This window comes from Neophocaena asiaeorientalis, unplaced genomic scaffold (genome assembly GCF_003031525.2).
Source record: "Neophocaena asiaeorientalis asiaeorientalis breed wild unplaced genomic scaffold, Neophocaena_asiaeorientalis_V1.1 scaffold78, whole genome shotgun sequence".
Taxonomy (NCBI): Eukaryota; Metazoa; Chordata; class Mammalia; order Artiodactyla; family Phocoenidae; genus Neophocaena; species Neophocaena asiaeorientalis.
The window spans coordinates 15216975-15242868 of record NW_020175018.1 but is presented as its reverse complement, the minus strand read 5'-3'; the positions used below and the strand labels follow the sequence as shown (position 1 = coordinate 15242868).

At 41.5% G+C, this 25894-nt stretch overlaps 1 protein-coding gene across 12 annotated transcripts in view; it reads right to left on the bottom strand.

Annotated features, from left to right (window-relative positions):
* Positions 1-25894, bottom strand: part of NUP214 (nucleoporin 214) — a 102498-nt gene that overhangs the window by 76321 nt on the left and 283 nt on the right. For 6 of the 12 annotated variants that reach the window (XM_024762158.1, XM_024762155.1, XM_024762151.1 and 3 more), the window contains exons 2-15: positions 23590-23785; positions 22816-22967; positions 21596-21794; positions 20850-20920; positions 19556-19619; positions 18988-19091; positions 17217-17323; positions 16493-16559; positions 14120-14206; positions 12087-12213; positions 9059-9220; positions 5395-5869; positions 3905-4080; positions 1593-1690 (exon numbers count right to left, since the gene is read on the bottom strand). In XM_024762158.1, the coding sequence (XP_024617926.1) occupies positions 1593-1690; positions 3905-4080; positions 5395-5869; positions 9059-9220; positions 12087-12213; positions 14120-14206; positions 16493-16559; positions 17217-17323; positions 18988-19091; positions 19556-19619; positions 20850-20920; positions 21596-21794; positions 22816-22967; positions 23590-23785 (2085 nt within the window). Of the gene's footprint in view, positions 1-1592; positions 1691-3904; positions 4081-5394; positions 5870-9058; positions 9221-12086; positions 12214-14119; positions 14207-16492; positions 16560-17216; positions 17324-18987; positions 19092-19555; positions 19620-20849; positions 20921-21595; positions 21795-22815; positions 22968-23589; positions 23786-25894 lie in introns of those variants that run through there. The other 6 variants (XM_024762159.1, XM_024762156.1, XM_024762163.1 and 3 more) reach the window with 4 other exon arrangements.

The following is a 25894-nucleotide window of genomic DNA, read 5'->3' as shown; positions in this document are numbered from 1 at the left end:
AACTTCTTTTTTTTTTTTTTTTTTGCGGTACGCGGGCCTCTCACTGTTGTGGCCTCTCCCGTTGCGGAGCACAGGCTCCGGACGCGCAGGCTCAGTGGCCATGGCTCACGGGCCCAGCCGCTCCGCGGCATGTGGGATCCTCCCGGACCGGGGCACGAACCCGCGTCCCCTGCATCGGCAGGCGGACTCTCAACCACCGTGCCACCAGGGAAGCCCAGGAAAACATCTTTTTGACCTTGGAATAAGAAATGATTTCTAAAACAGAACACAAAAAGCACTCATTATAAAAGAAAAATTGATACATTGAATTATACTGAAATTAACAACTGTAGTCACCAAAGGACACCACGAGGAAAACGTAACGGCAATTCAGAGAGAGAAAGTATTAGTATTTGCATCGTACGTATGTGTTTGCACATGCATGTGCATATCCAACAAGGAACGAACTCTTACAGATCGGTAAGAAACAGACAACCCAAAAGACACCCCATAAAAGAAGACAGTCAAATGGCTAAGAGTCATATGAAAAAAAAAAAGCTGAATTTTACTAGTCATCAGGGAAATACTAATCAAAACCACAAAATACAACAAAAATAAACAATGAAAAATACAAAGGCTGGCGAGGATGTGGAGCAGCTAAACTCACATGCTCCTGGTAGGAATGTACTGAAGAGGAACACATGAATATTCTATGACCCAACAATTCCACTCCTAGGTATCTGCCCAGCAAAAACGCACACACATATTAACCCAAAGACGTCAGCTAGCATGGTTATAACAACACCATTCACAATGACTTAAACCCAGAAGCTACTCAAATGCCTGTCAAGGATGGAATGAAACTTGTAGCAGAGTCGCCCAATGAATTCCATACAGCAACAATGATAAAGAAAAGTCTCACAAACGTAATGCTGAGCACAACAGTCAGACACGAGAATATACACTGGATGGTTCCACCTTACAGAAGGTACAAACAAGCTAAACTAAGCTATGCTGTTAGAAATCATAAGTGAGGCCCGTTTGGCAAGAGCTGTGACCAGAAAGGGGAACGTGAGGGGGACTCTGGGACCCTAGTATGTTCTGTTTCTTGATCTGGGTGTTAGTTACCAAGGTGTATTCAGCTGGTGACAATTCACTGAGGTGGACACGTGTCACATGTATCCTTTTTTACCCCGATGTGTATTCTATGTTAGTAAAAAACTAAGTAACTAAAATAAACTGAGTTGTTATGGAAAGAAAAAGAAAAAGAAGGCAGTGGGTAGATTTCTTGGTTACTTTGGGAATGACAGAAAAAAATCAGGTGCTACACCACAGTCTTCAGACATAAAGAGAATTCAATAAACGGAACATAACATGGATAAGTTCAGGAACCAACAGAGAAAACAATTCTAAGACTCTAGGGTTGAGACAGACGGCTTTTATGAGCTCACATTACAAATATTCAAAGATCATACTTTGGTATTTCCTATCACATAATCCTACATACTATTTCAAAGGTGTGAATTCTAAAACACAAAAACCCATTTTATAAACATGTATGTTTTGGGCAGTAAATTAATAAACACAGCATTGTAGGTTGAGTTTAAACATACCTGGGGAGAGCCTGACTTGGCCACCGGAGGGGTTATCCTGGGTGATTTCTGTACCGTTGACGGCACTGCACTTGGACTACCCTGAGCAGACCGCCCTGCTAGAACAAGAAGTCAGTTAAAACCAACAGTATTTATTCCCATTATTTCTCCTATCACAAACATCCTTTCCTCAAATCTTAAAAAAATGTTTCTCATTGTCCCTAGCCCCCATTTATGATCTTTGTTACCAAGAGTGACACCCACAGTTCCCAAATAACTAAAAAACACATATTACATTTTAAAACGGGAAACTCCTTTGTAAAGCAGGTAGAGCTGGAGTGTCTCTGATCATAGGTGTGTGGATGGTGTGCAGGTCCAGGAGGCTGCCCACTTGGCCCATCCTTACTCCCCTCCCCAGAGGCTCCTGATGCACCTCTGGGAACTGGGGGCAAAGTTTAAAGACCACCAGAACAGTAATCCCCATCACCCTGGAAGAACTCACAAGGTCTTCAGGACCCTCCTGGAAGCCTCTAGGACAAGTCTCACCCTGTTGTGCATTAGAATCACCTAGGAGTTCTTTAAAAAAATAAACCAAAACCCATACCCAAGCCTCATCTCCAGAGAGCCTGATTAAACGGACAGGGAGGGGATCCCCCACTGCGTCCAGTGTACAAGTGGGATTGCAATCCAATAATGCAAGACCCACCAAACTGTCAGAATTAAATATGTCAATGGGGGTAGGGAGATCTGGGTGGTAAGCGGTGGAAACGGAGAAAATGTACGTGTGTCACGGTACATCTCCTCTCTCCCAAACTGTAAAGACATGGGAAAAGACTAAAGGAAGGCTTGTTAATTTTTTGGGTCACAGACAGGTGCTTTTCAGAATTTGATGACAAGTCCCAGAATGAGATGACTTTGGCAAATGCCACAAGGCAGCTCTCTCTCCTGAGCAATAGGTAAGAGAGAAGATTTCAGGAATTTCACAGCTCAATGCTTGCTCAATATCTATCAAGATAAAATTATTCCTGACGCTCAAACACCAAATGGCTATCCAAGTATGTCTGGCTAGGTATCATCACTGGAATTCATCGAAGCAATCAACTTAAAAACTGAGACAGATCTGACAAACACCATCCCAACCATGTGAGCAAACTGACATCACTTATGTCAGGACAAAAAGAAATCATGTGATGTGATGCACATCACCTATGTGGTATTACTGCTCAAAATGTTTCATGCGAATCTCAGCATGTGGAAACTCTCAAATCCAAATTGAGGGACTGTCCACAAAACTAACTGGCCTGACCTCTTCACGAATGTTAATGTTGAGAAAGACAAAAAAGGTGAGAAACTGGTTGAGACTAACGAGACAAAATCGGAATATAACGTGTGGTCCTTGAGTGGCTCCTGGATTGGAGGGAGGGAAAAAACGACTCCAAAGAACATTAAAAGGACAACTGTGGAAATGTGAATACCGGCTGTAGACTGGATTACTGTTAAATTTCCTCAGTGTGACAATGTATTGAGTACCCTTATTTTTAGGAAACATACTGAAGTTCCTAGGGGTGAAGTGTTTCATGTCTGCGATTAACTTTCAAATGTTTTAGAAAAAAATTACATTAAAAAGGAAAGACATAAAGCAAATGGTGCAAAATATTCGCAAGTGTTGACTCAGGGAAGGGCACGGTATTCAGAATATAATTTATGCAACCTTTCTGCAGGTTTGAAGGAAGAAAGAGATAGGCTGGGAACATTTACTCGTGGGGTTTTATAACACACTTCAACTTGGCTATAATCATTATTCCCATTTATGATCTCTATTTAATAAATTTGCTTGCGGTAGGGCTGAGTGTGAAAACCCAAAGACAGTCAGTCATCAGAGAAAATAAGCATAAAGCCACCGTAGGCGCCTTCTCATCTATGTGGCTTAAAGACTTGCTCTGTGACTGACCTTCACGTAGGGCAGGCTCTGCGTGAAGATAAATGTCCCACAACAAGATGGAGACAGCATGGCAGCACTGAGGCCACTGTGAACCTTCCCAATCCAGAGTACAGAAGCCACAGAACTTCAGTGTGAGTTACAGGGAGCAAGAAAAAGGATTTAAACAACAGTCCTTAAAAGTAAGGATTTTTAAACAACTTGGGAAAATTTTTTTTGGCCGTGCCGTGTAGCTTACAGGATCTAGTTCCCCAAACAGGGATTGAATCCGCACCCCTGGGAGTGAAAGCGCGGAGTCCTGACCACTGGACCGCCAGGGAAGTCCCACAGCTTGGAAAAATATTCATCTGGGAATTCAGGATTGAGCTCTAAAGCAGTTTGCTTAAAATCATACCCGATAGTGAGGAAGAGACTGAGGACTTGGATGACAAGGAACCGGATGATGCCGAGAGAGGTGCAGGGTGGCTGAGAGGTCCAGAGGATGCTGGCTTGGAGACCGAGGAGAACGGCAGCATTGAGGGTGAGCTCTGTGAGTTGTGAACAGGAGCAGAGGTGGCCGCGGCCGTGAACCTGAAAATGGAAGCCCGAATGGATCAAAATGGCCTGCTGCTGTGAGATCCTTTCACATTGGTCATGAGCGATCATCAAAGGATAACTTACTATCCATACTTTTTTGCCTTCAGGAAATGCAAACGTTTAGCTATTTCTTATGAAAGGTGAAAGCTGCATGAAAGCATTTATCATCTGCTTATTTGCAATGAAAAATTCAGTGAAAATATCTAATAAGTACCTGACATGATGATGAAACAGTTTATCATGGCATAAAACATGTATTGTCGATTCTATCAAGCTGAGTAAAGAAAGAGGGTGGGACTCTACGGGACTTAGGAGAGTTTAGTGCTCTCCCTTTGCCAAGGAAATTACTGAGAACTCGTTGTGGGGTGATCATCTCTGGGGAATGAGGAAGGAAAAGCAGAGCAGGTCACCCTCTTTGGGATGCTGACCATCTACTGGGCAGGGGAGGTAAGTTCCACCTAAAGAGCAAACGTCTGTGAACAATGTAAACAACCAGCATCAGATGACTGGTCAAATAAATTACGGTGTGGCCACAAAATGGAATACTAGGCAACCTTTAGAATGAAGTGGCTGCGTGGCAAATTTAATATTAACAATGACAGCGGCCAGCAGCCCCTTCACAGTAATAAGAGAGAATACAGAAGAGTGGGGGAAAACTGGTAGCGTTTACACTCAATGGCTATCTTAGGAAGGGTTACAAGGTATAAGGGATTACTTCACTCAAGAAGCTTACATGCTAGTGGTGAGAACAAAACAAGCAGATAAAGAAGTAAAAAGTAAGATATGAGTGAGTTAGTAGGACCCAGATCTGGAGGAAAGTGGAATACCACGCTGAAGTGTTTGGATTGTACTCAAACAGCAATGAGAAGCCGCTGGGGACTGTCATCTGATGTATTTACAATTTCACAAGATCACTCAGTGGCTATGTGGAAAACAGTTCAGAGAGTCAAGAGTGGACACAAGGGAGAAAAAGGACTAGAGAGATTCAATTTCCTTGAGGGACATATAGTCTGTATTGCTTCATTTTTTAAAAGTAAGGAATACCTCCTACATTTAAAACCTGCAAGAGCAAAACAAACATTTAAATATAAACTTCTAATGTTAAAAAAAAAAAATTCTAAGAGACATCTCTGGACTCCGTCCACTGATGAAATGCAAACCTTTATGTTGTTTGCATTTTTACCATTTGCAAGTATTACTATGGGAAAAAGGAAAAGAAAATCTATTCAATAACTCCACTCACATCGACTCTATTTCTAGTGAACAACAAGCGATATTTCTACCCGTCAAACTTTAAGTGTTACCTACTTTTCGCTAAGGTTGACCTTCACTGCAGAGGCTGATGGTGGGAAGGTGGGCTTCATTCCTGTGTTTGGAGCAGACACGCTTGGCACTGGCGTGCTTTCCAGGGTAGGCTTAAAACCCGATGATCCAAAGGAGAATGAGGCAGCTGAGGGTGCCATGGGAGAGGCCGCAGGGGTGAGCACGAGGGAGGCTTGAGGAGGAGGAACAAAAGAGAAGGAGGATGCTCCAGGGCCCAAGGCTGCTTTGGAATTGTCAGAGGCACTGGAACACGGAGGGGCCTCCCCAGTGACAGAACCAGATGACTTCAAGGATGAAGAACCAAAGGAGAACACAGCAGGGGCTCCCACGGCGGAAGGCAAAGAGAAGGTGGAGGTGGGAGCAGCCGGTGATGAAGGCAGAACGGAGGCAGGAGCTACGGCTGCTGCCGCATCGAGCTTCTGCGGGGCCTGAGAGGAGGTGGGAGTAGTGGGAGTACTTCCTGCAATGGGAAATATGGAGAAAAAGGAAGGGAGAAGTTAACCCCGTAACAGTGGAGGTCCACATCACAGAAAGCAAGTGGGTTTGTGGAAGAATGAAGCCAGAAATAATGGTTCTCGTTCCACAAGGGGAAAAAAAAAAAAGGGAAATGGAGTTGATGTTGGACTTTCCATAGCAAATATTCCATATGGTAAGATGTCTAAAACTCTGAAGGAAAAAGGAAATGCAAAAAGACATTAGACTAATAGGAATTCATGAACACCCACTTGAGTAATGTAGAAAAAATACACTTCTCAAAGTTACAGTGAAAAATAAGTTATTCTGCAATATTTTATTATCAGGAAAAACCTTTAATTCAGACTTACACCTCATAAGAGTCATTAAAACAACTCTAGGTTAATTAAAGATACACACATATACAAAAGCATATATATAACTATATCTCAAAACAAAGGAGGCAAAAAGTGAGTTGTCTCTTAGAGTCTATCAACTTGATAAACCTAAAAGTGACCCCCCCGAAAAAAACACAAAAGATAAAGATTTGACTATGTACAGAAATAGTTATACAACCAAAAGGTAAATGAAAAAAAATTTGCAGCAAATGACAAGTAATATGTTTTATTTTTTTTAAAGCTCATACAAATTGAGATTTAAAAAAAGTTGAGACGTTAATAGATACAAGCTGGGAATCTAATTCATAAAAAGAAAATATATTGTCTCTCTAATCAAAGAAATACAAATTTAAAAGAGGCATATTTTTGCCTGTCCTCTAAATTATCAAAATAAAAATATATATAATCCCCTATGTTTGAAAGGGTAAAACAAACCTGAAACTTTTTATCACTACTAGGTACCTTTTTAGCACAGTCTTTTAGAAAGCGTTTTAGCATTTTGCCTCAAAAATCACAGAACATGTACCTAGTAAGCCCAATTTTAAGAATAAAGACTACGGAAATAACCTAAAAAATGAAAAAGATATTTAATACAACCCAAATGGTAAAATATATTCAACAGAGTGTTAAACACTCCTAAATGAATCATAAAAATTACTTAAGAACCTGGAAAACACTTAAAATTTAAATAAAAGACCAGCATACCAATTATGTATACAATATAATCACAACTATGAAGATGTTTATGAAAAAGCACTGCAAGAGAATACCATAAAAGGCAAGTTTAAAATTTTTTCTATTTTCCAAACTTTCTATAAACATGTTAATTCTCCAAATTAAATAACTAACTAAGAAAGCAGTATTTTTTAATCAATACATTTATGGGTCTTGGTTCTTCCAAATTGTCAGGGGTGACAGTTTATCTTCACTATGTCTAAAGCAAGGAAATACTTAGGATACAAGTATGAAAATGCCACTTTCTGAAAACAACGACCCCCGGGTAAACTGTCACTTCGACGACAGTATATAATGCAAGCCTATCTATTCTGTTAATACTTCCTTTACACAATAAATATGGAACCAACAACAGCTTACCTCTTTAGAGACCCAAGCATATGTGTCAATCACTTCCATGCATTTAGTAGACCAATACAAAAAGCATATGCCAAACCCCAGAGAAAGCACAGGCATCTTCCCCACTGAAAATGGAACTAAATATCTGAAAACCATCATGCTGCTCTTTGTGATCATTTGACCCAGCATCCTTGGCGCTGGAGTGTGGGAGCAAGCGGAAGCACTGATGTCCTCTGAACCCATGAGCCAGCTTCAGCTAGAGCTGGTGAGCTGGTGGGACACCTCCTCCCCCTCCAGTGGCTCTCTTCCTCTCATCTAAACATGGCTGTTACCTCTGGGCTAAGCATGAGGGAACACGGGGTTTCTCTAGGAGAGGCAAACAGTAAAACTGGTCTTTGCTCGCGCTCAGGGAATAAGGGGCTTGTAGCAAGCCCCTCACACTGAACTGTGCTCAGAAACAAACATCATCCCACAGGCTCCCGACTTCACAGGGTACACTGCTTGTTACAGACAGACCCAGCAACTGAGTGTAGGTAGTGCATGGGACTCAGGACCGCTTAAAGGGGAAAAAATAACTCAGAGTACACACTGCAGAAAAGGAGATATCCCAACACAACAACACTGATACAGTCTATGCAAGGCACCCGGTACATTACTTGGGGTCACACTGCCAGTTGATAGGAGCCCAAGTATCTGAGTGGCTCTATTTATGAAGTACAACTCACTCTGCATTGGGAAGCAGTGAGAAAAGATCCCCTAAGTGTTCTCCACCACATCCAACCCAACTGGTCAACATTTCTTCCTAGATATAGAATTGGTGGCAGTATGAGCTTTTTTAGCTATATTAGAAGAGAAAAAACTTACTAGTTATATACTCACAAAATTCAAAGAAAGAAAGATTAGTAAAATTCCACAATATGAAACAATGCCCTTCTAGAAAGTTCATTCTGTTCTCACAAGTGACCCACTGCCGTTGTGAGAATTCTGAAGACGCAGATTGGCACTTACATGCATGCATTTATGCATGTGAAGCATATGTACCAAAATGCTGACTGGCTGTATTGCTTGATGGGTTCTGAAGTGGTTCTGTCTTTGTATTTTCTAATTTTTCTCCAATAAACATATATTACTTAAGTGATATCTTCAAAGAGAAAGGGAAAAATAAACTAAAGAAAATTAAATACAAAGAGAAAATTCCCATGTTCTCATCACCCAGCAATAGCCACTATTTAGATTTTAACATCTTTCAAGTATTTTTTCTATGTACATATTTTTCTCATAAAAAAGGAATCAGAGTATACAGTGCTCTTTTACAATATGTTCTGTCCTTTCCTTGTCAATAAATGTAACATTTTTAATAGTTACATGGCATTTCACTGTATGGATGTACAATCATTTATTTAACCAACCTCTCATGATTAAACATGTTAGGTTTCAGACCATATAATATAGGGTCTTATAATAGGATACTGTCAGTAAATTACCTAATGGGATCCATTGGGCTGAGATTCCTTTTTCTCTAAAGTAAAGGCTGGAGAATAAAGCTTGGGGGTGAGAGAAGGCAAGTATGTGCATGTGTGTGAGGAAAAGATGAGTCCTGCCTCGATAGGACAGACCGGCTGATAAAGATAACCACTCTGTGTCCTCACAGTATTCATCCCAGCAAATACTCCCGTACAAGCCCTCGGTATCCCCTCTCGGCCAAAATGGGGGGAGGCACGCACCTGGTGACTTGGGTTGTCGCTCTCCTTCCAATGAGAGCCGCTCTGGTGTCCTGAGGAGGGACCTAACACCAGGATTTTGATTGATCATGTAAAATGGACAAAGCACACCATCTGTTGAAAGTAACATAAGAACTGGAGCAGGAGGAAGAGTCGTCTCATCGTCTGTTAAAAAAGAAAACAAAGGTGATAAAAGGGCCAAGTCGATTGAAGGGCCTGGGCCCAGAAGCGGAAGACTGCCGGAAGCAAAAGACTCTTCACAGGACTCATCTCTACAGTAGCTCGAGTCGGTTTGTTCTGATTTGGATCTGAACAGCCTTTTATGAAACAGCTCCTTAAAGAAGGGCTACTGCCACGATCAGATGGCCACCGTCCCACCAGCCCTACAGGGAAGCCCTAGCAGTCCTGCAGTGGCTCTGACTCCCAAACCTCTGATTTTTACGTGTGTCCTGGTGTTTGGGAGGTAGGTTTAGCATTCCCCTGACCAAGACAGGAGTCTCCAGGAAGCGACTCCTTTAGTTAAAAAAAAAAAGACAGACGAGCCTCTTTGGAAAACACACGGCAGGGCACAGAGAAGTGAGTCCCACTACTTTATATTCACTCACAGCTGAATCATAAGCATGTATCTTGTCAATTAAGTCTTTACGAGAATCAGAGTAGACCAAACAGCCTGACCAGGGAAAGGACAAGGAACTCAGTGGTGTCTGACGGGTACACCTTTCTAAAATGAAGCCCAAAGCCCAAAGAATATGGCTTTTTGTAAACAAATATTTTTTCCCAGTTTTATTGGGATAAAACTGACAAACATCGTACATGTTTACGGTATACAACATGATGGTCTGATGGATGTATACGCTGTGAAATGATCACCACAACCAGACTAATTAACACATCCACCACCTCACGTACTTTACCATTTTGTGTGTGTGGTGAAAACTTTTTTTAAAAATTTTTATTGGAGTATAGTTGATTTACAATGTTGTGTTAGTTTCTGCTACACTGAATCAGTTATACACACACATATATCCATTCTCTTTTAGATTCTTTTTCCATATAGGTCATAACAGAGTATTAAGTAGAGTTCCCTGGGCTATAGGGTAGGTCCTTATTAGTTACCTATTTTATATATAGTAGTGTGTCTATGTTAAGATCTACGCCCTTAGTATATTTCAAGTATAGATCCCCAGACCTTATTCATAATATAATTGAACGTTTCTACCCTCTGACCAACACCACCCCATTTCCTCCACCCTCTAGTCCCTGGCCACCACCATTCCTGCTCTCTGTTTCTCTGAGTGTAACTTTTTTAGATTCCACATATAACTGAGATCGTGCAGTATTTGTCTTTCTGTGTCTGACTTATTTCACTCAAGGTCCATCCATGTTGTTGCAAATGACAGGATTTCCTTTTCATGGCTGAACAGTCCATTGTATATATACAACACATTCCCTCTATCCATTCATCCACTGATGGACACTTTAGCTGCTTCCGTATCTTGTCTGTGGTAAGAACATTGCAATGAATATAGAAGTGCAGCTATTTCTTCAAAACCCTGATTTCACTTCCTTTGGAAAGGGAAGTGGAACTGCTGGCTCACATGGGAGTTCTATTTTTAATTTTTTTGTTTGTTTGTTTGTTTGCAATACACAGGCCTCTCACTGTTGTGGCCTCTCCCGTTGCGGAGCACAGGCTCCGGACGCGCAGGCTCAGCGGCCGTGGCTCACGGGCCCAGCCGCTCCGCGGCATGTGGGATCCTCCCGGACCGGGGCACGAACCCGTGTCCCCTGCATCGGCAGGCGGACTCTCAACCACTGCGCCACCAGGGAGGCCCTATTTTTAATTTTTTGAGGAGCCTCCATGCTCTATTCCATACTGGCTGCACCAGTTTACATTCCCACCAGCAGTGTATCCAAGGATTCCCTTTTCTCCACATCTTTGCTAACACTTGGTATCACTTAGCTTTTTGATAACAGCCGTCCTAAGAGGTGTGAGGTGATAACTCACTATGGTTTTGATTTGCATTTCCCTGGTACTTAGTGACGTTGAGCACCTTTTCGTATACCTGTTGGCCATCTGTACATCTTTTTTGGAAAAACGTCTATTCAGGTCCTCTGCCCATTTTCTAATCAGGTTGTTTACTTTGTTTTATTCTGCTATTGAGTTGTATGAGTCCCTTATGTATTTTGGATGTTAACCCCTTATCAGATATATGGTTTGTAATTTTTTTTCCCATTCCACAGGCTGCCTTTTCGTTATGTTGTTGGTTATGCTGTTTCCTTTGCTCTCTTTTCTGTTATTCTCTTACTTTATTTTTTTATACAATTTTTAAAGGTCACACTCCATTTATAGTTATTACAAAACATTGGCTGTATATCCCCCATGTTGTACAATACACCCTTGTAGCCTGTCTTACACCCAACAGTCTGTACCTCCCACTCCCCCACCTCGATATTGCCCAGCTCTTCCCTCTCCCCACTGGTAACCACTAGTTTGTTCTCTAGATCTGTGAGAAAAAATGTCTTGTCTCACTTTCACATTTCAGGGGACTGCGGCCCTGCCGAGCCTCAGCAGGGGAGAAGACAGACTCAAAGCATGTGCTCAGGCCCCATCTGGAAGCCTGTGCCTGAGGCCTCCATTTTCTAACCAGGCCTTCGAACCAAGTATTGGTATGTAGCACCCAAGTGCCGTGGGGCGCTGTCCCCTTGGGAGACACTGGGAACCTGGAAGGGGCACAGAGACAAAGCTATGAAATCAGCACTGTGTGTTTTAGCCGTATTCTAAAGCACACACAGACACGCCAACACTCAGATACTCAGACACACAGAGTACGTGACCTCGGTCAACGAATATCCGTTCAAATTAGACGAGCGTTGTACAACGCGCTGTCTCACTCTTTAAGTAGAAACATGGTACAAGTTAAAAGTGCACAGCAGAGTAGATTCTGTCATGAAAACGCAGAGCTGGATTTGAATATTAAGCATGATGGGAAGAAGACCACTTCTGCGCTAAGCTATGTCAGACTATACTTACTGATGGTGATTTCCACTTGGTTGGTGTAATCTATGGCAACTCCCATGGGCAAGGAATCATCACTCTTGTCTGTCACAGGCAGTTCAGCTCGGCTAGAATCCTCCAGCAGCCAAGATTCCCAATTACTCTGGACAAAAGAACAAGGAGAAGAAGAAAATGCCATGTTGGTTAGAGCCTTCTCCAGCACTGCTCAACAGGAGAGAAGAAAAAAGACAGCTCACGTGGTTTAGAGTTATATGTTGACTGAGACTCTGAAATCTGGAAAAACAGTCTAAAAGCTATGAGTCCCCCAGCAAGCGAGGGGTTACTTTTCCAAGTCAACCTCTCTGTCTGTTCCTGGCATACGAAGCTCCTGCCTTGTGAATAAATAACCACTACTGTGAACACTCTCTAAAGTACTGTCCACCACAACCAGGTAGACTCCTGAACACAGAGGGTGAATCTAATAGCTGCACTAAGCCAGTCAGTAGCTGCTCCTAGAAATCTGGGACGGGAACCAGGATCTCCAGGGGATCTCCAGTGAGGTCTTGAGCAGAGCAGCTTATAAAGCTGGCCAGATGCCCTGTGCTCACTCGACCACAGAGACACAAGGTAACCTTAGTTCTTGTCTTCCTAGTTCCTGGTGTCAGTTCCTCACACTGGCCAATCATCCTGCCACTGGATTCCTTGAGAAACCACCACATCTTTCCAATAAACTCCCCTTTCGTTCAAGTTTGCTCGAGTGGGATCTGTTCCTTGCAACAAATGATTCCTGGTTTTTAAAAATCTAACCTTTCAACGTTGACCAAAACTGGGCAGCATGAATCAAAGGGGAATAATGCTCAATGAGAAACAGAAAAACAAAAAAACTGCTCAGGAAAGGGAACATAATTATGCTCCATGACTTAGCTATGGAGTCAACAGTCACATTCATAATAACGTAAACAAAATGGATTCCAACTTGGAAAAGCAATCTATAGACAAAATAAAGAAGGCTTGCTAATCACTACAGAACAGAATACAAACAGCATCAGCTTTGATTTTGCGAAAGACGAGACACAGATGACAACAGCTTACAGGTGGGAGTGGGGAAGGTGTGCTAAAGGCAAGGGTGGGGCGCTGACATGTTCCTCTCACAGCTCGGAAGATCAAGAGAGATGCTATATGGGAATACCGTAAGAAACGAAGGTAAAAATGATTACTTAAAGTTCAAAGATAACAAACAGAAGAAACTGAAACAGTGCTATAACCCTACTGAAAGGAAGGAGGGAGGGTTTGAAGGCCACGTGTGAGCTAAATCCTCATTTGCCCTAACAGCCCAATAGTTTAACATTAATAATCAACAACTAGTGATAAAGCAAATTATTATTTAGGGATAAGGAGGTAACCATTAAAAGAAAAAGTTTACAAGTTAAAAGTGGTCCCCTTTCGTGGTTGAGAGTCCGCCTGCCGATGCAGGGGACACGGGTTTGTGCCCTGGTCTGGGAGGATCCCACATGCCACCGAGTGGCTGGGCCCGTGAGCCATGGCCGCTGAGCCTGTGCGTCCGGACCCTGTGCTCCGCGACGGGAGAGGCCACAACAGTGAGAGGCCCGCGTAACGCAAAAAAAGTGGTCCCCTTTCGAGAACAGGACAGATCAGGACAGGATGGGCAGTGGTGATTTTTCACTTATAAGCCTTTCTCCACTATTTGATTCTTCAACCATGAACATAATTATTTTGATAAAAAGCAAAAATAAAAGTGTTTTTCAATGTGTGAATACATAAAATATTTGTGCTACTAAGAAATTGTGACTGAAGTTAATCCAAGAGCAGCAAATCAGACTGAACTCTGGCCTGTGACCCTGAGGACTACGCACTCACGGTTGGCCACCTTGCTGCCCAGAGAAGGATGGATAAATGTTGAATGACTGAAGAGGCATATGTACCTGTGCATGGGGTGCACAAAACATTTTTAAACTCAAGGTAGACTTTTAAAAAGAAAAGTTTCTGGCTGAGGAGTTGTGAGAAATGGTCAGAATGCAGATGCATTTTGCAAGTAGGCCAAACATTACCTTTTGATAGATGTGAGATGTGAGAGAAAGAGAGTCAGAGGTGACACCATAATTTTTGCTTGAGCAATTGATGGAATGGAGATTAACCTACAAAGAAGGGAAAAACTTGAGGGAGGAGCAGGTATTGGGAGAAAAACAAGAGTTTAGTTACAGACAGTATTAGTTTAAGATGCCTCTTAAAAATACAAGAGGAGTTGCCACTTAGACATTTACATATGAGATAGAAAAGTACCCCTGGAATAAACTCCACTTGCTTACTGCATGTGATTCTTTTGCTTAATGCGCTATTTAATGTAGTGGTATTTAATTTGCAGTGTCAAATTCTGATACACATACTACTTCATCTGTATTTTATTGGTCCACATATTATTTTGTTTCTTTTTGCCTAGTTCACTATTGAGGGTATACCAACACCCTGTAACAAATATAGATCCGAATATGCACTAGCCAACATCACAGAAGATTTTTGGAGTTTGACTGGGTATTCAAGTTGGCAGAGTGGCTGTCCTACCAGCTTTATTCAGGGATCCAAGCTCCTCATTTGTGGCTACACAAGCCATTATTTTAGTCCTTAACCAACTCTGTATCCAGGTGACAAAGAGAAGAACAAATGGAGAAGACCCACAGTTCCTGGTGGCCGGGCCTAGAATTAGCACAGAAACTGCTGCTCCCATTGGAATAGGTAGAACTCAGTCATGTGGCCACACCTAAGACAGTACCAAGACACACCTAGTACCTAAGACACACCAAGACAGTACCTACGACACACCAAGACAGTAGCAGAAAAATAGCCCATCATTTTAATGTTCAGAAGCGAAACAAATTTTAGGTCATTCTCCTGGTTTTCTTAGCAATAAGAAAAAATATTTAAAATTAGCAGAATTCTGTACTCACTTTGATTAGGTGAATAGGTAACTGACCCATATTCAAAATTCTCTGCATCCTTTTCTTATAATCCTTTACAAAATGCAGCAGAGGCACTAAAATTTGGCTCACGTTTTAAATAAAACATTTTATTGATTTGGTCTCCTGTAGCTTATTGAGTTTTCATTCTCTCTTATTCTTTAAGAACAGCTCCGTATGTTTTTAGTTTGTCTCTGCCGTTATTTCTAAGTAGTCTGCAACTGTACCTCTGAGCTTCTCTTTGACCTGAGTTATTTCAGTTAGTGACTTCATATACATGTATACATATTTGCCAGTATTTTGCAGTTTTGCTTTGATGGTTTAAAACTGTGTCATTATCCAGCTTTATTACAATGTCAGAAACAGTGCAATGTCATTTCTACATCTGACTTGATATGATCAATTTTTCAAAATGTTTTGTGGGGCTTCCCTGGTGGCACAGTGGTTGAGAATCTGCCTGCCAATGCAGGGGACACGGGTTCGAGCCCTGGTCTGGGAAGATCCCACATGCCGCGAAGCAACTGGGCCTGTGAGCCACAACTACTGAGCCTGCGCGTCTGGAGCCTGTGCTCCGCAGCAAGAGAGGCCGCGATAGTGAGAGGCCCGCGCACCGCAATGAAGAGTGGCTCCTGCTCGCCGCCAACTAGAGAAAGCCCTCACACAGAAACAAAGACCCAACACAGCAAAAATAAATAAATTAATTAATTAAAAAAAAGTGTTTTGTGGCTTCTGGGAAAAAAAAAGTTTATTCTTGATGTGTACCCAAATTTAATACAACCATTACCTGGCCTTTACTAATTATGTAATTAAAGAAAGAAAGAAAGAAAGAAAAGCTTCCCTTTCATTGTGTCTCCTGTGCAGTCACTGTGCATAGTCTACCAGAGCTCAGGAGAGCTCACCACGACAACTTCAGCCCACCCTGGCCTGCAAAGAGCACAAAGCGGAAGAAGGGAGATGGGTGCTTAACCGCACAGGTGCTTTTAGCTTTCTGGCAGTTTTCCAAAGTCAAACAGAAAGTATTTCAGATGAGTCACAATTTGGTTTGATTTGCATGTCTCTCTTCCATAGTCAAGGATGGGTTATAGTTAACCAAATAGAAGAGGCAGGTTCAAGTAATAGGAAGAAAATAAAGACGGTTGAACAGAACAAGGCAGAAAAAACCTCCTACACATCCAGGTACACTCCTATTGGAGGCTGATTCCTAGTATGTTTCCACACACAGTGGATACATCCTAACCTAACAGAAGGGCTTTTGATGACATTGAAGGCACGGCTAAATCTGACACCCATGTTTGTCCAATGCAATATCCAAGCCATTTGATCCAGGGCTCTTGGTCATTTAAGCTGTGCTCTCATCCAGAAACTCATTAAAAGGGATGTGACTTCATCTAAATCTTAACTTCAGTTAAACCCCTCCAAAATCTTTCTCAGAAAGGTATCACATAAAAGTGACAAAAGAGAGACACTTACCTGGCTGCTTTGTCGAGCAAGGATACTAACTTCTGTTGAAGCCGCAGATGCTGCCAGCACTAAATCCCTTCAAAGAATAAAACCGGAAGACCATTAAATTCAAACAGCAACAGTTGTACCTTGACTTGAGTCACTGGTAGCACCTACAAGGCTTTCATTGGGACGTGAAGGAGAAAAGCAAGGTTTTCTACCCGGCTGAAGAAAGGTAAGAAGATTTTGGATGTAAAGCTTTATTTTTCAGTTCATAGGCTAGAGCCCTGGAGACTCAGCCAACTGCCTCCCTACTTAAGACAAAGGAGAGACACAACAGAATCAAGTCAGAGTTCCCAATAAATATAATACCCCCCTGTAGAAAGAATAATCTAATTAGAGGAACAGAAGCTTTGCTTCAAGTCATCTATCTTATAAAGGGACACTTCTGCTCAGAGGGAAACTTCAGTATGTTCCTTAAATATCAGTATTTTCTTAAGTCATCACCGGAGTTAATGAGAAAATGGGATTTCTAAGTTTAGTATGTATTTGAGCTAAATAATTCAAGACTGGGAAAACAGAAGTAGTAGTCAGAAAGGCATTATCTAGCATGAGCTGAAAACGTTCGGGGTATCTCCAGCCTCTATTTTCCTCCCTTACAGAAAGGAAACAAAACAGAACAAGCAGGACCAAGTGACTCAGGGGTGACCTGACAGTGAGGGCAGGTTGTACCCTCCCTGGGTACGCGGCTCACCATTCTTCAATGTAGCTGAGGTAGTAATGATGCTGCCTCTCTGTACAGCTGCCGTAGCAGGGCTCCATAAAGTTCACAAACACTTCTGGGTGCTTTTCTTCTTTTTTCTACAATGAACAGAACGAGAAAAAAAAAATCTCATGGGCGATTTTTCTTGAATCCTACACAGTTAAGAATCTCAAAAGATAAAATCATTTAAGTTTTATGAGAAAATTCATTCAAAATATATAGACACTATATAAAGGCAGCACTGAGCAGTACAAAGAACAGAAGCATTGGCCACTGACCAAACTGAATTCAAAGTTTTCTGTCACTTTAGCATGGACAGATTACTCAACCTCTCTGATAATGTTTTCTCTCATGTATGATGGACCTAAAAAACCTACATCAAAGGCTGTTGTGAGATATGAAAGGATACATATAAAGCATCTAACCCAGTCTAACACGGAACATAAGTAGTATTCAATAAATGCTAGTGTTAATATTATCCCTGGGAAAAGAAAATCTTAATAATATCTTGAAATAAGGCATCTTAATAAACTTATTTTTAAAATTCAATATTGTCAGGAACCCAAAAGAGTTAATAAAAACAAGGCACTTTTTTCTCATATCAGATTGGCAAAGATTAAAAATGGTACCATTGCATATTGACACACATATTGGGAAACTGGTAATTCCAACCGTGGTAGGAGTACAAACTGATACAACTTTTCTAAAAGATACTTCGGCAGTGTTTTCAAAAGCCTATATCAAAAGAGCATATACTGCTTGACCTAGCAAATTCATTTCTAGGTATTTACCCTAAAAAATAAACATAATCCCATTAAGTGCACATAAAAGAGTGTTAGTATTCTTTAAAACAGGGAAAAACTGAAAGCAACCTGAGTATCCAACAGTAGGGGAAGCGCTAAATAAATTGATTATCTGCCCAAAAGCAAAATTCAGATTTACTGAGGTAGAAAGGTAGTTGCCATTTACTAAGTAAAACAAGGTTGCGAAACAGAATGACTAGTGCCACTCCCACTTTTGTTAGACTTTTATGTATGTATTTAATGTTTTTCTAGACTTTGAAAGTTAACATGATTTGGAAATATAAGCCCTGCCTCATTTGCTGTTTTTAATGCCACTGCAATTTAGGAAGACAGTGTAGATCTTATTATTCAGGTCCTTCTTTGTCCTTCAGAATACTCCCTCCCTCACTCAAATGGCTCTTCCTCAGAGGCCTTCCTTGACCACCCAAGCTAAATCACACGCCAGTCATCAACCACCCCTTACCCTGCTTTATTTCCTCCATCACCCCTATCACTCCTTGATCCGACACTTGTCTGTGGACTAGCACGTTCATCCGAATGCAAGATCCACGAAAGCAAGACTTTGCCTTGGTGGCAGCTGCGTTCTCAGCTTTAAAGCACACTGTGCAGGCATTTGATAAATATCTGATGAATAAATAAGTGAACGAATTTTGAAAATCAAGGTGCTTTCTTGCTTCTCTAAAATGTCTTTATCACGTTAACATCTGCCACAACTCATAGTTTGCAACTTAAGCAAAGTAAGTTTTAGGGCTTTTTTCACCTTATGACTCAACAGTAGAACATGCTCTAAGTGAACACCACCATTTCGGTCCCTAGGCTCCCAGTGCAGCATTAAAATCTTACACCTCAAGTTGCACGACCACTGCCAGCAAGAAAAGGAAACTGAAGCCTAACTGCGAACTTTATTAGAAGACTTCTAAAATTCTCAAATAACAGAGACATCCTTTTCATAGACATACCGGGAGTAGAGCCATCACCACATCGGGAGCAGTTTCCAAGGTCCCGTCTGCAGCAGCATATACTATTGTGAATTCATATGTACCGATCCACAGCACATCCAGAACTGAAAGACACACATCCTAATAAACCATCTTGTGCTTGGAATAACCCCTGTACATTATATTACCATCTCATGGATAAAAAAAAAAAATCCAACTCCTATAGCTTTTAAAAAGGTCCCGATTTCACTAACTAAATACAATTCACAAAGACTCAAGAAGCCCAAATTCATCCCAAAGTGGTATTTTTTTTTTTTTCTGGTGGATTATAATCAAGGCAAATAATGAAGAATTCTAATTAAAAAATCAGGATCCATTTAATGTCATTTACCAAGAGACACAGGTGTCTACCAGAGGATTATTGTTACAGCGACTTAATTAGCTAACTGAAATAATGGGAGTTTTCATACAGGAGGCACCAACACTTCCCTGATCAGGTATGCAGGTACATCACATGATCTGAAATTTCTGCAATACGGACATCACCTCATTAGAGGTCAGCCCAATAAGAAAAGCAGATGTGTGTTACCTCTGACAGGATGATCTGCCTCATAAAATGGAGGACAAGGAATGACTTTTTTCTCCTGCAAAGTCTGAAAGAGATTTGAAAAAAAAACAGAGTCGAATGAAACAATCCCCAAACCAATGAAACTGTCAAATCCAATAAGTTCCCCTAGAAACCACCTAAGTCTCATCTCCCCAGCCAGGAGAGAATGAATACAGAGACGAGTGGATGCCCACTTCTAGAATCCTACCCTATGGAAACACTCCCAGCAACGGGATCAATGCAGGTGGTGAGGATGCTCAATGCAATACCACTCAGAGTAGCAAAACCACTCACACCAATACAGATAACCATCAATAATGGAACAGAGATATTCACAGAGTGGACTCCTATGCAGCCATTCAAAAGAATGAAGTAGCTCTATATGTAATGAGCTGGGAAAAAAAGACTCCAATACACTTTTTTTTTGGCCGCAGTGCACAGCATGAGGAATCTTAGTTCCCCGATCAGGGATCGAACCTATGCCCCCTGCAGTGGAAGAGCAGAGTCCTGACCACTGGACCGCCAGGGAAGTCCCTCCAATACACTATTAAGTTAAAAAAAAAAAAAAAAAAGCAAACAATAAAATTAAACCAACTGTATTAACTTTTCTTTTTTTTTTTTGCGGTACGCGGGCCTCTCCCTGTTGTGGCCTCTCCCGTTGCGGAGCACAGGCTCCGGACGCGCAGGCTCAGCGGCCATGGCTCACGGGCCCAGCCGTTCCACGGCATGTGGGATCTTCCCGGACCAGGGCACGAACCCGTGTCCCCTGCATCGGCAGGCGGACTCTCAACCGCTGCGCCACCAGGGAAGCCCTGTATTAACTTTTTACAGGCTAATGCCCTAGAAGAATATGTACCAAATGTCACATAACAACTTTCTGTGATGACAAAGAAGAAACAAAACCTTAACCTCAAACCTATTCCACCACATCCACCACTTTGCAACCCCTCAGAGAACAGGAGGAATACACAACAGCACAGGCCTTGGCATTGCCTGTGAACCCCTCCTTCCCATTCGGGTGTGACCAGATATATATAGATTCTTTGTCCATTTACACTGAAGAATATTCATGGATATCACCTCTGGAAGACCACAGGGGAAGCTGACAGAGCGGACATGCAACACTCTTTCCTGCGTTCACTTGTGTACTGACAGATTTGTTGCAATGAGCGTAAATTACATTTTAATAGAAAAAAACAGCAAAGATACTCCCAAACCACCCCCAAACAGTGGGTAACTTAAGTAAAAAAGTTCTGAAGTCCAAGGCAAGACTTACAGGAAGATACTGGACCACAGTTCCATTCTGTTTCCCCACTGCCAGCTGCTTTCCTTTGGGGCTCCAGCAGACTGGGTAAAGAAGAGAGTGCTACCAATTAAAAACTGAATAAAATGGAGCAAACCAATGAGATCTGTACCAAAACAGCTACATAATAACCACTTCTTGTTCCTCTGTCAGTCCATGGAAGACTGTGGGATCATCCTTACTTGGCACAGTGAAAAAAGAAAGATCATTTCGATGATACAAGCCAATTGTGATTTATCACTGGGCCACTGAATCAGCTGTTAAAAATGCTTTTTCAGTGGAGTACTGCCCAGAAAGCTGTAAAATACAGAAAACTTTGTAGTCTTTAGATAAAACAAGGAGAATACAGAAGGTTCTCAAATATCAAGATGTCATTCTCTTGCTCCTGTTTGATATTTTCTAATGCTTTTCCTCAAAGGTACAAATGACTGTGTCAGAGTACGACCCTTTTAGATCAAAACAATTATTCTCAACAACACAGTTCTAAACCAACTATACTAAAATATTTCTTTCTCCAGAAAACCCAAGCACATTCAAGTTAAATCATGTATGCTATTTGGCTTCAAGGGCATTAACTATGGAAATAAAAAACACTCTCTCCACTTCTACCAAAGAACAACAAATATGACAAAAAACTCCATTTGCTTTTTTTCCAGAGATTAAATTTTAACTAGATCACCATTACCATATGTTACAGAGGAGAAGACTTTATTACTCACCAGATGTTACTCCCACTGTAGAAGGAAGAGTCGCACACACTTTCACTGTCTCTGTGATCTGCAGGACAGCAATGCTGCCATCAGCCAGGCAAACTGCCACCATGGAGGAAACAGTAGGGTTCCACTTCATATCGATCACCATGCCTCCTGCATCTTTCAGGAGCTTATGATACGCAAACGGGCGTTTCTGCTGTTTGGCCTTTTAAAACACATGCCCAGAAGCAAAAATAAATTAGTAAATTAGTAAGTACAGAGACATTTCATAGTCAAAGAAAATTACTGAATGTGCAAGTTTTCTCGAATTACGGTTCACCTTTCTCCACGACCATGAAAAACAAACGCAGCTCTGCACAACAGTCTATTTGTTACAGACAATTTTAACACAGCTTTGAAAACGGCAATCAATCGTTATAGCGTACTCAGAGGGACTCGCAACAAAGGAATACACAAACGCAAAACAATCCGTAAAGAGCAGACACTAAATAAAGATCTGGGCTCTGCTTCTTAATACTGCTGGGCCCTTGAATTTTAGAGAGCTCGCATCTTAAAATATTATACCTATTTTAACTGGTATGCAGAGACCACCAAAGCCTTCAAAAATTCCAAAAGAGCTTCACTGAAGATTTGTTGTGGAAGGTTAATGAAAGATTATTGATATAAAAGGTACCCCAAACAAACAGACACACAAGAACCCCAAACACTTAAACTCTTTGGGCCTGTTTCTCTACCTATGAAATGAAGATGACAGTACCTACTGCATAAGGCCATGAAGGGTAGGCATGAATGAGAACAAGGCATGTCAAGCACTAGTACAGGGCCTGGCACAAAGTCAGTATAAACACTCAATATTATTGACTATTATCATTACTAAACAGCCTGGAATGGAAGAACACTATATTAGGAGGCCAGAGATCCAGGATGTAGGAACTTCTGACATTAACTACTAACTCTATGGCCTTGGGCAAGTCACCTAAGGGTCCCTGGGCTCTGGCTGTCTCATATATAAATGAGAAATAATAACATCTTGGGGCAGGTGGTATTATGAAATAATTTCTTGAAGTCACCTCTATCTCCAAAGATCTATGATTCTATAATTAAGGACCTTTTAAAAACCCATATTTTAATCTAGAAAAAGAATTCAAAGGCCAACCAAGAACTTCTAGGTTATGATTCAATACCAGGAAATCTTCTTAGGTCCCTACAGTTTGCCAGCAGCTTACCTCATTTGAGAAAGTGCGAACATCAAAAAAAGCAATAATGGAACCATATTCACTGGACATCATGCACACGGAAAGTGTGAGGTTATCACAACTCAGGGCCAGGTGATGTATCGGGAATTTCATAGGAACTAGCAAGCTCTGAACTTTATCAACTATGAAAACATAAAAAAACACAAAGCAGAAAATGGAATGTTCTAAGCATAAGCCACAAACTCTCTATTCAGGTCTATGTAAAACAATTTTTACATCTACATAAAAATATGCACACACCCTGATAACAAGTTGTACAGATAAATCGTAGCTTTCTTACAGATGTATGATGTTGCATTAAGTATCATAGGGACTCTTCCTCATCTGACCTGAGAAAACTAACTGTGGCTGTAGCCCTTGTTGAAAACAGTGCCCTGTACCGTATTTTTGCAACAATGCTCCAAAGAGCACACATTCCCATTTGTTTGGATGGCGCTGTTGTGACAACTAAAAAGCCACGCGATGAAACTCTTCTCCCAGGGAGCTGGAACCCAAGTTCAACTGAGCATGGCACAACGGTAAGCTGTTCTTCCCTTTGAGCTCAGAGGGGCAGCTCTTCAAAAGAGAAATACAATGGACCAAAGAGAACACCCAAGAGGGCTTCCAGAAGCCTACCTAGAACTTCCTCTTCTTTGGGGTCAATCTCAGGACTAACAGCAGTTTTACTACTAGAATGATTTCTTGTAAATCAAGTGACATTAGCACTTCACTCCTCTATCACGCAACACAAACCAAGGAACTTACCTATCTTATTGGGATCATCGCCAGGTTTATTCTGAATAAGAAGAATTTTAGTAGGAAAAATCTGCAACCCACTGGCTCCACCAGCGAAGACCAGGCCATACTTGTTGGACACGGCAAGCAGATTCGAGCGTTCCTTGGGCAACTCCTCGGGGGAGTCAAAGATTCTCACCTTCTTCAGGGCTCTAAACTGAAAATCCTGTGGGGCGGGGTCAAAGCAAGATCACTTCAGGGAAGACAGGAAATTAAATCACATCTGCCATTATATTTCAGTACACCCAATTCCAGTACAACAAAATATACATTACCCTGAGGGTAAGGGCTGTGTGGCTCAGTCATTTCTAAGCTTCCTGTGATGTTGTGGCACCCGGTATAGTGCTTATTAGTATTTACTGAATAAATTAAATTTAAAAAATTCTTTCATGAAGCCTTCCTTGACTAACCCAGATAACACTGATGTCTTCCTTTTCTGAATTCCTAGCTAATTTATTGTCTGAACCACCACACAAGCTGCACTTTTTAATTTACAATCTTGTCCTATTTCATGGTATGTCTTACGATACAGAGTAGTGCTTAATAAATTGTTGTTAAATATTGAAAGCATCACTCAACTACCCTGTAAGCTCAAACTACCAGTGCAGTACTCAACAAAGATACATGGAGATAATGGCCACTGAATGGTAACCGAATCCCAAACTGGCTTACCTGCATCAGACACTAAACAAAACTCCCACCACAGAAGAGGTCAATCTCTTGGTGTTCAAGACCTATAAACATACCTAGATGCTATGAGGACATCTAAAATCAAGTCCAAACCCCTTAACACAGGCTATAAGGCCAACATGGCTTGCCTCGTCCACTTCCAGAGCCTCACCCCACAACACTCTGCTTCCCTCCCACAACTGCGCCATCACCTCTGCCACATCCAGGGCCACCTCCACCCCCCACCTATTTCCAGTTTTCATTTCCTCCCATTTTCATGGTCCTTAGCCCCTCAGGGCCTGGGAGCCTTCCCCAACCTCCTGTCAATGTCTGATTCATCCAGTCTTCCATGAATTTATTGATCTGCTTTCAAAGACTTTTCAGTGTGTACCACTTCTTGGTAAAAAGAGTTCCATACGTTTACCAAGCATTATATTAAGTTGTGTTTTATATATATATATATATATATATATATATATATATATATATACACATTTTTTTTTTCTTCAATTCTAAGCCTATCTTTAAGTCAAGGTTTTGGTGAAAAGAATATGAATCTCCTTTTGCTTACACTCTAAAAAGTGTAAAAGCCAAAGACAGCCTTTCTCAGCCTTCATTTGTGTCCATTTACGGTGCTTCATCCAGGATCCCTAACACACCCCACATACTAATTTCCTTGGATTCAATGTTTAATACATATTTGCTAAAAGATTAACTGAAATACTCTTAATTCCAACGGAGTATGGTGATCAGAAATCCACACGGCTTTCCAGGTCAGACCACAAAATTTTCAACCTTTTTTGTTAATTCTCATCCTGATAATCCCAAATATCCTACTTGGGTCTTGTAATCAGAAACTCAAAGGGAGGCCATCATTTTCTAAGTCTGTGGTTCTAAAATCTTTTTATCCTTCTGCTCCAGCATATGAAATATGGCACACTCTCACTGGGTTGCTCACCCTTGGTGGTGATTCTCAAGAAGAACGAGAGCATCACTATTCTAAACATGGTGTGGATTACTACTCCCTAAAATGCATTTCAGTGATTTGTTGTTCAAATGCCTAAAATATTCCTACAACTTATTTCCTTTCGGGTGTTTACAACCATCATTTGGATCACCTGGCCCTCTCAAGTCTCCTGACTTCAGGCTGATTTCCAGTCCCGAAACAGCCCTCCGATTCTAGTTAACTAAAGCCCTTGTAGGATAAGTGATGAATCCTGGCTCTGCACTAGGCAAGCGTGGACCGCCTTACTAGTACAGCGAGAGAGGAGGGTCTTAAAAACAGTAACAACAATCTGGATTTCAGCCCGCTTGTCAAATGCGGCTTTGGGTAAGTTACTTTCCGAGCCTCAATTTGCTCCTCTACATTAACAAGTATTCCGTGGGGTTGCTGTGATAATTATCAGTGCCTTGCACAGTAAACGCTCAATAAACAGTAGTTAGTACCACTACTCCAATCACCACATTAAAGGGGCTAGGATAACTCAAGAGGCTCGCACAAGACCAACAGGGGACGCGGAAACCGCATTCGGTGGGGTTTTCACGCCGACTGCACTGAAGAGCGCTCCAGGACGCAATAATGAGAATTCTGAAAGCAGCAAATTGT